The sequence below is a fragment of the Haliaeetus albicilla genome, chromosome Z (genome assembly GCF_947461875.1).
Source record: "Haliaeetus albicilla chromosome Z, bHalAlb1.1, whole genome shotgun sequence".
Classification (NCBI taxonomy): Eukaryota; Metazoa; Chordata; class Aves; order Accipitriformes; family Accipitridae; genus Haliaeetus; species Haliaeetus albicilla.
The window spans coordinates 39,376,055-39,390,307 of NC_091516.1; the positions used below are offsets into that span (position 1 = coordinate 39,376,055).

General features: G+C 40.1%; 1 protein-coding gene across 4 annotated transcripts in view; it reads right to left on the reverse strand.

The window, feature by feature from the left end:
- Nucleotides 1–2,557: 2,557 nt before the first annotated feature.
- MEGF10 (multiple EGF like domains 10) overlaps nucleotides 2,558–14,253 on the reverse strand; it is a 112,042-nt gene continuing 100,346 nt past the window's right edge. For all 4 annotated transcript variants that reach the window (XM_069777303.1, XM_069777302.1, XM_069777301.1 and 1 more), the window contains 6 exons: nucleotides 13,522–13,758; nucleotides 12,056–12,183; nucleotides 11,768–11,891; nucleotides 9,752–9,796; nucleotides 8,019–8,225; nucleotides 2,558–7,039 (listed from right to left, as the gene is read on the reverse strand). In XM_069777303.1, the coding sequence (XP_069633404.1) occupies nucleotides 6,879–7,039; nucleotides 8,019–8,225; nucleotides 9,752–9,796; nucleotides 11,768–11,891; nucleotides 12,056–12,183; nucleotides 13,522–13,758 (902 nt within the window). In that variant the 3' untranslated portion in view covers nucleotides 2,558–6,878. The remainder of the gene's footprint in view (nucleotides 7,040–8,018; nucleotides 8,226–9,751; nucleotides 9,797–11,767; nucleotides 11,892–12,055; nucleotides 12,184–13,521; nucleotides 13,759–14,253) is intronic.

Here is a 14,253-nt window from a genome sequence, read left to right on the forward strand (position 1 = left end):
GGTATGATGAGGCCCTCCACTGTGGCTGCTCGTGAACACCAGTTCCCAAAGATCCACCTCAGCTCCTGACGCACCCAGGTCAGAAGGGGCTGGAGGAGAGCTGGGTGGTCCCGGAAAAGGGATGCCCAGGTGTTGGGCTGGAGGCCGCCCGGAGGAGCCCTGGGCACCTGGATCTCCACAGCCTGTTGTGTTGCTGCACGGCTGTGGGCAGCTGGACGGCCGAGAGCTCCTCCTGCCTGGCGGCCGATGACTGGTGGTGCTGCAAATCGGGTGATGATATGCTCCTCAAAGTCATCGTCTGCCCCCACTGAGTGCATGATGGAGATGATCCTCCCCTTGCAGAGGGGGCACTCGGGCTTGCTCTCAGCCCACCGCACAATGCATGGGTAGCAGAATTGGTGGAGGCACGGCATCACGTAGCTGGCCTCCTCCCAGCTGTCCAGGCATATCGGACAGCGGTTGGCCGGCTCTGCAGCCATGCCTTCCACATGTTGCAGTGGGCTGGGGGAAGCTGGGGATGTCAAGGCACTCCTTGTCACCGGCACTGCAGCAGCCGGTGTCACACTAGAAAAGGAAGAGAGGCCAGGGTCATTGGCTGGCCCGGGGAGGGGCGGAAGAAATACCCAGGTCCCTCAAGAAGGAAACCCTCCCAGCTCCCCACCCCAGGCAGAGGTTTCCCCTCCCAGCTCACCTGTGCTGCTGTGAGCGTCCCTCCTGGGTGCCCCGGCTGCCTGCATCTGGCAGGGCCGGGGAAAATCCTTCAGCGGCTCTGGGGCTGGACATGGAGAGCTGCAACGAGCAGCTCCCCGACCACCGCAGCAGCACCAGTGGCCTCCCTCAACACTCCAAACCTCGCGAACTTGCTCAGCTGGAGCGTGGGCTGGACCTTGCTGAGATTGGGTGTCTGAGTGTAAGCAGTGAAGGCCGCCTGGTCACAATGCGGCACCTGGGGTTGTTTTCTGGTTTTGGCTGACCTAGAATTAATTTTGATTCTAGTAGCTGGTATGGTGTTATGTTTTGGATTCAGCATGAGCATAATACTGATAACACGCTGATGTTTTCAGTTCTTGCTAACTGTTTGTACTAATTCAAGGTTTTTTCAGCTTCTCATGCCCAGCCAGCAAGAAGGCTGCAGGGGCATAAGAAGTTGGGAGGGCACACAGCTGGGACAACTGGCCAAAGGAATATTCCATACCATTTAACATAATGCCTGGTATATAAACTGGGGTGAGTTGGCCAGGGTGAGGGGTGAATCACTGCTCGGCAGCTAATGGCATCAGTCAGCAAGTGGTGAGCAATTGCATTGTGCATCCCTTGTTTTGTATATTCCAGTTCTTTTATTACTCTTGTCATTTATTATTATTATTATTTTCTTCCTTTCTGTCCTATTAAACTTATTATTTCAACCCACAAGTTTTACTTTTTTTTTCCAATTCTCTCCCCAATCCCACTGGGGCAGGGAATGAGTGAGCAGCTGCGTGGTGGTTAGTTGCTGGCTGGGGTTAAACCATGACAGAACATGGCAGTCCGTCCCTTGGTGACATCAGAACCTGTGGACATCACTGGACATCAGATGGACATCACTGTCCATCGCTGGGGGATGTCACGACGGGCCATCTTCACCCACGGCGCTCGCCCCACGTCTGGGGTTACCACGACACCGCTGCCCGCTCGATCCCCCCATCTCTCATCTTGTGCTCGGCATCGGTGTCTCACGCCAGTCACCGAGGCCTCAGCCACGTCTTCCCAGGGCCCCGTCAGGTCGCTCTGGCCAGGGCAGACGTCTCCAGGCACGTACGGCAAGAGGGTGCACTGGATAACACCTCGTGCCTCCCCGGGAGGCTGCAGGACAAAGTCCCACAGGCTCTGCCCACACCCCAGCACTGCTGGCCAGCCCTCCGCGCTCCCCTGCTTCCTCCCACGGCGGGGCCACAGGCAGCACTTGGCTCGCCCTTGTGGGTCTTCTCCTGTCTTTCTCTCCTTCCCATCGAAACCATGCTATGTTTCTATGATTCTATGATCGATTCTTAATGGCAAGTCTATCATCCTTGATCAAACTGTGATAGTAAAGAACAACTTCCCACACCATTTATCTGTTGCCGGTGTTTTAGGTTCATCTTAGGGGGTCAGAGTTACAAAGAAAAATTACAGTATGTTAACCCCTTTTATGCTGCGTTTGTACTTTGGTTACTGGCTTTTTAATGGTTAATCAAAGGCTATTACCCTACAAAAAAGGGGCAATGCCTCGGTTTTGGTAACTCAGCTCCCCATCTGTCTAAAGGTTAAAGCTTTAGGCGTTCAAGAGACAGGCTTGAAAGAATTGCCCCGTTTATAGAATTAATTCCTGCAGGACCAGACAGTAATCACAGAAGTTTAGCAGTTCAAAATCAGCCTTGATTTTCCACAAAGCATGAACTACTTGCTTTCTCTAAGAGGGAAAATAATATACATTACTTGGTGGTCCAGCATGGGGAAGGATAACATTTTTTTATATTTCCCATGCTATTTCAAGATCTGTCCTACGGAAATGAAAAACAAAGGAAAAAATTTCAAAGCATTTCCCATCTTTCATTAGAAACTTTATTACATTAACCTACAGGTATGTGAAATGAAATGAATGGTAGTGAAGGGCAGAATGATGAACATCAGTCATCTTTGGAAAATAGATATATTTTTACAACAAACCACTTTTTTTGTCACAGCTAAGAAAAAAGGCCAGGCATACTTGATAGGTTTTCTTTAAAAATATATTGCAGTTCAATCATATCAAAGTGAAGTCTTGTGGGCTAAAAAACTGAAGATAGAAGAGTTAGGTTCAGTGCTCTAGCACTAGTATGAGTGTACCGAATGACAAGATTTTCTGTACAGTAATTAATAAACATGCACCCATTTGTTTTCAGTCATTTAAACTACTATATATGCAATCTTTAAAGCATTTTTGTCAAAATTAGCTCTCTATTCTTCAGTCTGGACTTTAGAGCTTCAGTATAAGGATTACTATTTGGACACATACCTAATAAAAAATTCAGTTGTAGTCATAGTACTTGGAAAATCCAATATACATTAAATAACACATTCCCCACTTTTGATTTTGTTTTATCCTTCAGTTCTAATTTGACTTTGCAGATTGTCTCAGCAGAAAGTATGAGTACAATGAAATCTTTCCCTTGTAATCTGCATGCACATCTCCAATTAAAATTAATGGGAGTTCTCTGGGTAGATCAAGATAAGGACGAATTTTATGCATAACAGTGTGTTATGATTAAAAATCTTTGATATAGTAAAAAGCCTTGAGGTTCATTATGCTTCTAAATGACCAGAATTAATATGCCTACATTATCTAAAACCTAAAGGTTATACTCACTACCTACTTTAAAATCAGCTATTATCTTTGTGCAGCATTTTGCACTTTGTTAAACTGATAAAACATTGCTAGGGGATAGCTATCTCCATTTTCAATGCTAATGTTTCTCACTATTGTAATGTGAATATATAGAGGCAAGGCATCTCTTTCCATTCCTGTCTGTGGTAAAGCCAGTTCTTTGAATAGATGGTGTTTGCTAAAATTATTATATCAACTTACTCATTAAGTTCCCACCACAATATAGTAAGCATGTTCAGAAATATTTAAGTTCTCTAAAGAGCATACTGGGATCTGCAAAAAGGGCTATGTGACAGTCATGAAGATTGAGTTGGGAGTCTCTCAAACTGACAGCAGAGTGTACTTCAGAGCAAGCCACCCTAGCTGTACAGGAGACAGCAGGATTGCTAATGCAAGTCCCATGTGCTTTTTTCCTCTGGAATGATATACAGCTATCATTTAACAAGAATGTATTACCCCTGCAGGCAGTTTGTTTTCTGAGTGTCTACCAATGATCATTCACTGAAGTAAATTCACAAGTTATTTACTTGACCTATACGTATTGCAAATCTGGCTCAGATATATGCAGACATTGCTTATGCTAACTACACAGCAGGAGTTTCACCCATGTACAGAAAGACAGACTTTGGCAATCTGTATATTTAGAATATACAGAAGAGGCAAAGTTATCAGAAACTCATCTGTTTTCATGAATATTTGTCTGAATATATCACTTGAGGATATGTGACGTACTGGAAATTTTCAAACAAATATAATTTATTCAGCTCTTCACTTTTTCATATAAAAAAGAACTGTTTATATTATGAATGTTAACTTATCTAGTGGTCTCCAAATTTTACAGAGTAAGAAAATAAATTTTTGTCAGCTCACAGTTGCTAAATACAGCATTTGCTATTCATGGCTTCAGAGAAGAAAAGTTTTATTTTAAAGTCTGTTTCACACAGTACAAACACATGAATATACCAGTAGCTCTACATGTTATCCATATGTACACAAACACAATCAATACTTTGTCTTATGGAGGGATTAAATGGTAACTGGCTTTTGAAATCTTGTAGTTAATTTCTGTACTTGCAAAATGTAAAGATAATCAAATTATTTATTCCAAGGATATACAAGAAATGCCCAGGGAATTGCAAAACAGCCAGTGCTCATGGCCAGCAAGAAACAAGAATGTTACAGAGCACTTCATACAGGGATATACATTCTCAGGCTTGGGCACATCTGCAATGATGTCTTTGGATGCAGATCTCTCATTTGTCACCACTTCAGTGACAACAAATAAAAGCAAATTGTATTTCCATTTCATCTCTGGGGTTCCTTTTAAAAAAATTTTCCAAAAGTTTTTTCAGTTTTTCTTCCAGCTGATGCTCTGTTGCATTTAGTGTTCCAAAGGCAACTGGTTGTGATTTTCTTAGGAATATATCAATGCTGTCACAACAGTGATTATTCTTTGTCTCGGACTGTATTGCAGTCCAGATGTAAAGATAAAATCTGTTGTGGCACTCCCTGTGCTAAGCCAGAGAGCACATACACCAAACTCTTGAACTATCGACTGCCCTTCACATCATTATAGTATATGACAGGTCTCATGTGCCAAAACGTGACCCCAACACAGAAAGAAGAGAGGACTAGTGCTTCCTATTATATGCCATATGATGCAAACACCTGTATCCTTTCCCTATCAGTCAGGGATATGCCAACCCCTAGAACAAGCTATTCACAAGAAGCTACAGAGTTACTGCCAGGGCAGGGTGGAAAAGCCTGCTGGGATTATGTTACAAGCATGTTAGCAGGTAGAATCACTGACATCAGCAGCAGCTGGAAGAAATACTGCCACATAATTTTTAGGTTTCTAAAGGTAACTTTCTACTGAAAGAGAATGTCCAGTCTATAGCAACCATTTTATTTTTAGGCTCATGTGTTTGGGGGGACAATTTTGCTTCAGTGGATGGATACCTTGGCAAATTTAATTTCCACCAAATTGTGCAGTTCATAACAGACTGTTTTGGAGGGAGAGAAAGGAGCCTTTTGGAAAGATGGTCTCCATCCATATAGTCAACAGAATAAGCTAACCTTTAAAGAAGGACTGTTTTTTACTTTTCTTCTGCATTCTTGTTACTATCCTCGACAAAAACACCTTGATTTTTTTTTCCAATTAATTCATTATGATAAACTATTATGTATTAGCTAACCACCTCTGATAGACATCAGTATGACATGAATTCTTACTTTAACCTTTCCCCTGTGCCCAGAGGTCTCTTTAACCAGACAAAATAAAGGCCAGTTGGCAAAAATGCAAAAGAAATGGATACACAGTAGAATATTTTTGCAGTTACAAGCTAGATCACTAGAAACAGACACACAGCATAAAAATGGAGACACAGGTTAATGAAGAATGGGGGGTACATGTGTCACATTATTAGCAATGCAAAAGACCAGCTTAAGCATGTATTTCCCTACATCAACTATAAAAAAGAAAAGGTGCCTTTTTAGCAAGTATGCACAGAGATTGCTTCATTATTTCTAAGAAAAAAAAAATCAGAACACTTTACTATTTTTATCCTATATTACAGTCATTATTACTACCTGTTTATAAAATGTAAACCTTTCCTTGCAGTTAAGATTTACAGCAGTCATCACCTTTGTCCACTCCTTACATAATCAGTCCATGGTGACAAAAAAAAACCTGATTAAATTTACATATTTTATGAAGGAATTACTGATATGTTATGGATTATTAGTTGTGTATGGCAGAAATAGTGGTCAGAACTGCAACATACAGAGTTGAACAGTAGCAAAAGATTTGTTGGAGACTGGTACTGGGTCTGGAGTACCAAGAGATCTTGAGGCATCATATAATATTGATGTATGCAATGCTTTTATCTCCAAAACTACTCAAGCAAGGTATGCCCATCACCAGTAATGGACAAAAAAGCCTGATGATGGATTTCCCAAACAACTGCAGTATTGTGCTTATTTATCCCCATCAGATCTTGTTTCTTAATATGTCTTGACTAAAGGTCAGAATGGAAGGTAAAATTTGGCAAGGCAGTTTTCTTCTACATAACTAGTGAATCAGATCACCTGTATAAAATGGTATTTGGTAAATTGCACTGTCCTGGGAGTATTTCTACTCTGAAACACAACAAACATGAAGTCTATATTTAAAGTCGCTGAAATCGGATGTTATCACAACTGATCTGCAAACTAGTATTTTTAAGCTAGTATATTACAGTATAAATGTGTTGCATACCTGTTTCTATAAAATTTACTGCCATGAGAAAAAGAAACATCAGGATCCCCAGAGTGTGACATTTGTCCATCTGTCACTTACATACACAATACAAACCTCATGTTGAGATTCTGTTTAATGTACAGCAATTGTCTGCTGGACAGATTAGGAGCCAAATATGATGGTGAACTAGAGGAAGAAGCACAACCATGCCACTTTGCCCCTTGAGAGTCCCACTGTGCTACACATCAGCTTTTGGGGTCATTCACTGCTGACCTCCTTCATAGAGGTTGTGGGGCTATCTCGAACTGGTAGCAAGTCATAATGACATGGAATATGGCTGTTTTTTGGAAGATCATAAGGATCCTGGCTGAAACGTCCGCTGCTGCTGAATGCTCCCTGGACAACACTCACCGTAGGTTCTGTGATAAAAGACAGCACATACACTCAACACTAGAAGGAACAAACAGAAGGCAAGCACTGTGTTTCATTTCAGTTTGCATTACAAAATATCCTCTCCTTTCTGCTTCAATATAAAGATTTCTTGTCATGCTGAGTCCTGAAATGCAGGTGTAGAAACAAAGATTGCTGTTAAGGTGTTATGGCTTTACACTAAGTTACACCTGTGGGCTTGCAACAGGGCCCTGCCATGAGTATATTTACTGACAGAAGCAAGTGGACCAGCATCTGTTCTTTGTGTGTGGACAAACTAAAAAAAAAACCCAAACATCAATTTGGGGGTTTTAGTCAAGATTTTATAGAAATCCTTAGAAACACAATGGGGATATTGATGGATTTCAGAGGAATCTCTAATTGAGGACAGAAAAGCAAAATGGTATCCTATGACATGTGACATACACTTTATTCCAGTCCAGAGACCATTAGGATAACTACCATTCCACAAGACCTCAAAGTTTTCTGTAACTACAGTAACTGCAGCAATGCAGTAACTAGATAGGGCCCATATGAGTGAAATACTACATCTGTGGGTGAAGATGCTGTTTTTTCTGATCAAGAGGAGGAAACAGATCTTTTCTATCTTTTCCATACACTTACTCCAGCTGCATTCAGTACTTAACAGCGTAATCTCCAGTTGAATTATACTGCAATCAAATGCTAAGCTTATCTTATGCCGTTGTTTAAAGAAAGGCTTTCAACCAGGGAAATTCAGAGGTATCTCTATGCTATAGAACAGAGCTGAAAGTATTTCAAACTCTGTTCCTGTGAATAACACCACTTATCTGAAAAGAATGAGATTGTTAGTATAGCTTTTGAGCAGAATATAGAATCTGAACACATCAGCATTTTTTTCATGTCTTTTAATTAAACTGATTCAAAGAAAAGAAGTCCTGTGCTCTTTGTTCTTAACCTTCAACATCTAGAAGCAGATTTTGTACTTACCAACTTCATAAACATTCTTATTTGCTGAAGCAGAGCCAGCAATCTCAGCATATGGGGAGTCCCTGCGTGCTGGTGACTTCATTTCAACATAGCCGCATTCTGAACTTTTTGGTACAAGAGCCGGTGGGTCTTTTATAGTAGCATATGGGTTCTCAGAACTACTTAATGAACAATTACTTAAATTGTATTCTGAGTTCTTCACTAGATCTGCAAAAAGAAAAACATATTAATCTCAGGCATGCTACATACTATGGACATCGCTACTAAACACGGCATTCTTTAATTTTGAGTTCTAAAAAGTCACTCATACATGAATATTTAAATGGAAAGCTCTTTTATGGGCTTGATCTTGTCATCAGCAAATTGCTGTTGCAAAGTTTGAGCACCTTCAATTCTGGTTAAAACAGTAGCTAGCATTAAATACAGATAATGTGCAGAATCAGTTTTTAATAGGCACTTCAGAATACTTTTTGCCTTCCCAAGTGCTGAATTCAGGACACTATTAAAATAAGTGATCTAACACTGTTCCCAATAGCAATGTCTGGGCAGATGGTAAGGTGAGTTCTAGGGATGGCCTTTTTGGTGCAAAGTCTGAGTATGCAGCCACACTAAAAGAGTAACGAGCTTCTTATAAGTTTCTGTAAGGTGCATGCAGGAGAACTGAAAAGGAAACATCAAGTTGCTTGTCACTTCAGGATTTAACTGAAGGACAGGTAACTGTAGTTTAAGAGAAGACGTATTTTCTTACGCTTTAAGAAAGAGAAGGAAGAGATTTTGTTATGTCTGTGTTACTTTGTTCTCTGTGTTGTTTTGTGATATGCTGTTATCTAAGCTTTAGAGCTGAGACTTGTTCCCGACCCTGAATATCTAGCATGAGACTGACCTTGGCGAACCTGCCAGTGAATAGCTGCTTATAACTTCGTGATTCCTTTAAGACACTTTAAACTGGGCTTCCCCTAATCCTCCAAACCAGGAAATACCAGATATAATAAATCACTCCTTAAGCTTAATTGTCCTGTATTATACACAAGGTGACAAACCAGCTGCTTTTGTCTACATATTTAACACATAATTCATATGGATTTATCCACACTTTTTTCATTGTTTGGATATTTAGGCATTCTAGTTACCCTCGGCATACATTAGTCATATTACAAAAATAGTGACACACACCAGTATGGTCCAGCCTTATGAGAAAACTGCGTAATTCAAAAGCTAAAAATATCATCACTACTATGAATTTCTGAAGCTTTTCATTCCTCTCTATGAATTCATGTTTTGATATCCTTGCTGAAGGCCTGCAGTGAATGGGATGAAGCACTGCAGGCTTGTAGTTATGCAGTCCTATACTGACCATGCCAGTTGCAAGAGGAATTGGCTCTCTTTTAAAGCCTTTCATCACAGGCAGCATGCATCCTTACCTGGCTCACTAGGCTGAATTCAAGGGCCATCCCCCTTCTGCTGTCTAAAGTACAGCCATTTCATGACTCAAGCATTACAGAAACATTTGATGGATGTGACACATAGAAGACTTACAAAGGCTTGGTTTTTAAAAAAAAAAAATCAAAAAAAGAATAAAAAAGCAAACAAACTTCATGCATTCATTCAGTGTCTAGGAATAATTTTGTCCAAAATTATTTTATATTCTCTTCACACAGAAACCAAAGATAATTTAGAAGAGTAAATTGACTGTCCCTGTCATTTCATCTAAATGGATCAGAAAAAACCCTCACCTTTCAGGGACTTTCCCAAATATCCTCTATCAAGTCCAAAAGCACCTGAGAAAAATGATATAAAAACAGAGTAGTTTTAAAATCAAAGAAAAGTGATTACATAACAGCTTCTAAATCTTTAAAAATCGCTTTGGTACTAATTCCTATCTTAGCAGAATAATTCTCTTATAAGCACTGTGAAACTGCCCAGTCTATACTGGGCATATATGGCATATACTGGGTTACAGAAGCATTTTTACTATTTGCTTGCACACTTTCAAACAGTAGCTTCCTGAACAGGGAAGGTGGTTAAGGTCATAAGGGACCATTAAATTATCTAGTTTGACCTCACACACGTCACGGGCCATTACATTTCCCCCAGTTACTCTTGAATGAACCTAATAACTGCTCTTTGATTAAACCATATTTTTTGTCTGGAAAACCGTATCTACCAGAAAGGCATCCCATCTTGACCTGAAAATCTCAGGGTATGCAAAGTTCAGTCAAATTCTTGGTACTTTGCTTCCAAAATTAATCAATCCCATTGTGTTGTCCAAGGTCAATCTGTTCCAGTCCCTTGACCTACAGGAATAGCCTAAACACCTAGAGCCTAAGCCTACAGCTTTGCAATTATCTGTTAGTAACAGATTTCTATCAATATAAATCCCAATATAAACATCAGCAATCAGCAATGTCTGACAACTGTCTTCAGAGACCTGGCACTTACCTGGTAAATAAACCAGTCAAATAGCTTTGATTGATATCATGGAGTGCTAATTTTTTCATCAGATTGTATTGTGGTACTATGCTAGAAGCCTTACAAAAGGCCTAAAATAATTTTATCTATACAATATCTCTATAAACAAAATTCAGTTTGCAAGAATGAAATTATGTTATTTGAGGATACATAAACCAATTAATTTTATTCCCACCCCATCCATATTTATTAGATCTCATGTCAGCTGTTCTGTTGTTTATACCAAGACTAATGTCCAGGTCACCAGCCTAGAGCTACCCAAGTAACTCCATTTGATTTCCTAGAAAACAGACATAATATCAGCATTCACCCAGTCCTCTAGAATCTCCCTGTTACTCAAGATCTACTGCAGTGGGTTAACTACAGCCAGTATCTCTTAGGAGTCTTAAGTGCTATTACAAATGCTCTAAGAAAATGTAAAGTTGAACATTTAGCATTATGACTGAAAACCTTTTCTAAAAAAAACCCAGATCTAAGCCTGAACTGTGATTAGACCAAGATTGGGGATGAGCAGGAAAAAAAAAAGCTGCATGCTGTTGTCCTGATGCCCAGAATCTGATACTGATAAGGACAGAAATTAAGGTAATTAAATGATCTAAATTACACTGGCAATGAAAGTCCCTTTTAAGGCTTTCACTGGTCAGAGATATGGTCAGTGCAATCCAGCCATTTTGGAATGCATGAGATTGGGAAAGGATGAAAAGACAGCAAAAGACAGCATAAAGCAAGATACAGCAACTCTCACCACTTTTTGGGAATTTTTCTTGTTAAGGACAATGCTCTGTCTTCTAACAAACAGGAGGTTTAGCTGGGAAGATGCTTCTAGAATTTACATCTGAAGCAGTTCAGATGATGAGAAACTACTTTTTAAAGCATTGATTCCATTTGGTGGGGATTTAAAAAAAAAGGATATATGTAACCTCTCATTTATTTAATACAAATATGTAATTTTGCCAAAGCAGACCCTTATTGTACAATTGTAACCATTATTTTATAAAAATAATTAATAAGCAAATCTTTTTATAAAAATAAGATGAGATATTTTGCATATCATGTCTGCACTGGGCATCGGATTGATTCACCGTTCCTCACAAGGAGTCACTCTTTTATCTTTAAGGGTACTGACTTAAAGGAAGGTCAAACCCAGAACCCTGAACCTCACACACAGTCTGACAAGCCTGGCATTACCCTGAGTGGAGAACCAGGAAAACATCTCTGCTTTCCAGTCCATCCCAAACACAAGGAATAACATCCTCCCTTTTTCTTTTTTTTTTTCTTACCAAGCTCATTGAGGTAGCCGCCATGTTTCCAGTCTGCAGGCAGTGTTCCTGTGTAATCCATGATGGTGCCTCGTTTTCCAGGTTCCACATTTTTAAGGTTCACAAACAGCTGATTGTTTTTTGCCTGTTCCAAAGAAAGGTAGGTAATAAAAACTGAAACTGAGGAGAAGTTGCTGAATTTCCAGGTGATAATCAGGGAAAGCAAAAATAAACCTAATACGAAACATTAGGGAACAAAGTAAACCCAAGGCTAACCTACACATAAGCATCCAGTTTTTTATGCTTTACCTTTGCCAGGGTCAGTCTGTCCATGTTGTTGACATGAGGTGGGGTGGTGCATTGAGTTAGAGTATGATAACTAGGGTTAGAGAAATAGTGACTGTTAGCATTTCCACCATTACCGTGAGGGATGGTTTCTGAAAAGAAAAAGAAAGGAAAATGAACAACTAAAAATAACATGGCATTTCTTTCTTAGGATATGTTTTTGACAGTGCTGCACTGATTTCAGAATCTGATTTAGAGTTTCTTGAAAAAAAATAGAAAAATCTTGCATTCATTTAAAGAAATTAGAGATACAGAGCAGTAACTGACTAGTCATGTCCTCACTTTCAGCAGAGCATTCCCAAGTGTTACTTGCTAACTTCTTTTTCTGCTGTGGTCCCTTGCTCTCTTTTGCCTCTGTAGTCATAGCATTATCCGAATTATAGACACTTTTACCGTCAAGTTCACAGCAACATTTTCTGGTGCTTCAAGAGCACCACCACCTTTGCTGATACATCTTTCTTGCCTTTGACAACTGTTTCCGCAGGCTTCTTTACCTGCTTCCTTCCTTAACAGCTGCGTGCAAAAGACAGCATTGCCTAAAGTTTAATGTACCTACTGCATCCCAGCTCACATGCACTTTCATAGGTCGAAAACTCCTGGTTTGTTTCGGGAGCATTGCTCCTTCCCTTCATTTGTTTCAAACTCAAGCCACTATGCTATCTGCCTCTCTACAGAATCTTGCCACAGCTAGTGTGAAATCCTCATTTTCCACAGCTATAGCAGTCTTTCTGTATTCAAGCTGTTGGCATTGAATTTAAAGTCTCAGTAGAAACCATATTTTGCCATACTTTTGAAAATAGGCACAGAGGACTAGAAATGTCCATATTTCCACTGTTTAATGCAGAAAAACATTTCAGGGTGCAAAATGTTACACAGTAAAGCAAGGGTATATTGAAGGTCACTTGTTCCTTACAATTAACACATTTTACCAGAGTAAGCCACCTTCATAGTATCAAAACCAGAGATTAAAAGACTGTGATGCAGAACAAACTAAGCAGCTATAAATGGTGGGGCAGCATCCTTCTGAACTTGGGTGAACTGTCTCTGATAGCTGAAAGGTAAGCACACAAGTATACCATAGCATCCCACCGGTCTCGTGTGCCAGTTCAGCAACCCCAACTGTCAGTGTGGTCTCAGGGGCTGCTCTCTGGCAAAAGGCAGTTGAGAGCAGTGTCTCAGTGTTCCTCTTCCTAAAGAGGGAAACCCTCCCTTGCCTCTCTTTCCAGGAAGGCTTCCAAAGCAGAATTGTAGACACCCTTCTCAAAACTGAATATGTTCCTGCTCACAGCAGCCCTTGCTAATGCGAAAAGGTGAAAACATGCACACTCAAGCCCTGTAGGGGCAGATCTGAACCCCTTCAGAGCTCAGCTAAAAATGCACAAAGTCAAGAGATAGAGAAAAAAAACCCCACTGTTCTAAATGTCACTTACCTGAAATGGTGTAATCTGCATTGATGACCCTCATAGCAGGGGTATAGGTCACTGCGGGCATATTTGTTTCTTTTCCTTTCTGCTTATGTCTGTAAACGATGAACAGCACTAGCAGGAAAAGCACAACCAGGACAAGAATGATGATGCCTGCTATAGCCCCTATCTGGTAAGAATCAGCAGGGATGGCAGTGCTGGTACGGCTTAAACTGTTCAAGTTTCCCACTATAATTACACCAGCTGAAACAGAAGAAGAAATGAAAATATGTGGCATAAATTCAGAGGCTTATGTGTTAGGAGCAGAAGACAATATTTCACTTTGAAATCTTTCTGCTACTTTAACTGTATTCAATAATGCAAAAATAGAACTATGTCAGAAATCAATGTGAAGACAATTCTAGCCTTAAGGAAAAGCATTCATCTTCCTCATAGAAAGAGATATTTTCATGGAGTTGAAAAAGTAAGAATATTCTCTAGGCAAAAGCACAGAGCAGGTAAAGCACATGCTCTATCAGCAGCTTTGGACAGCACAGCACTGTAAAACATCTCATACAATCTACACTTGAGTGCTTTGCTCCAATAAACAATCACTGAGGCATCTAATACTTACAAAATCTACAGAACATATATAATTTAATAGAGTGGGCTATTTAAACACATATGCCTTATCAGATTAATTTAATGAATGACACAGAGATGGAATTTAATAGGTTAATCCAAGTTTTATATAAAACA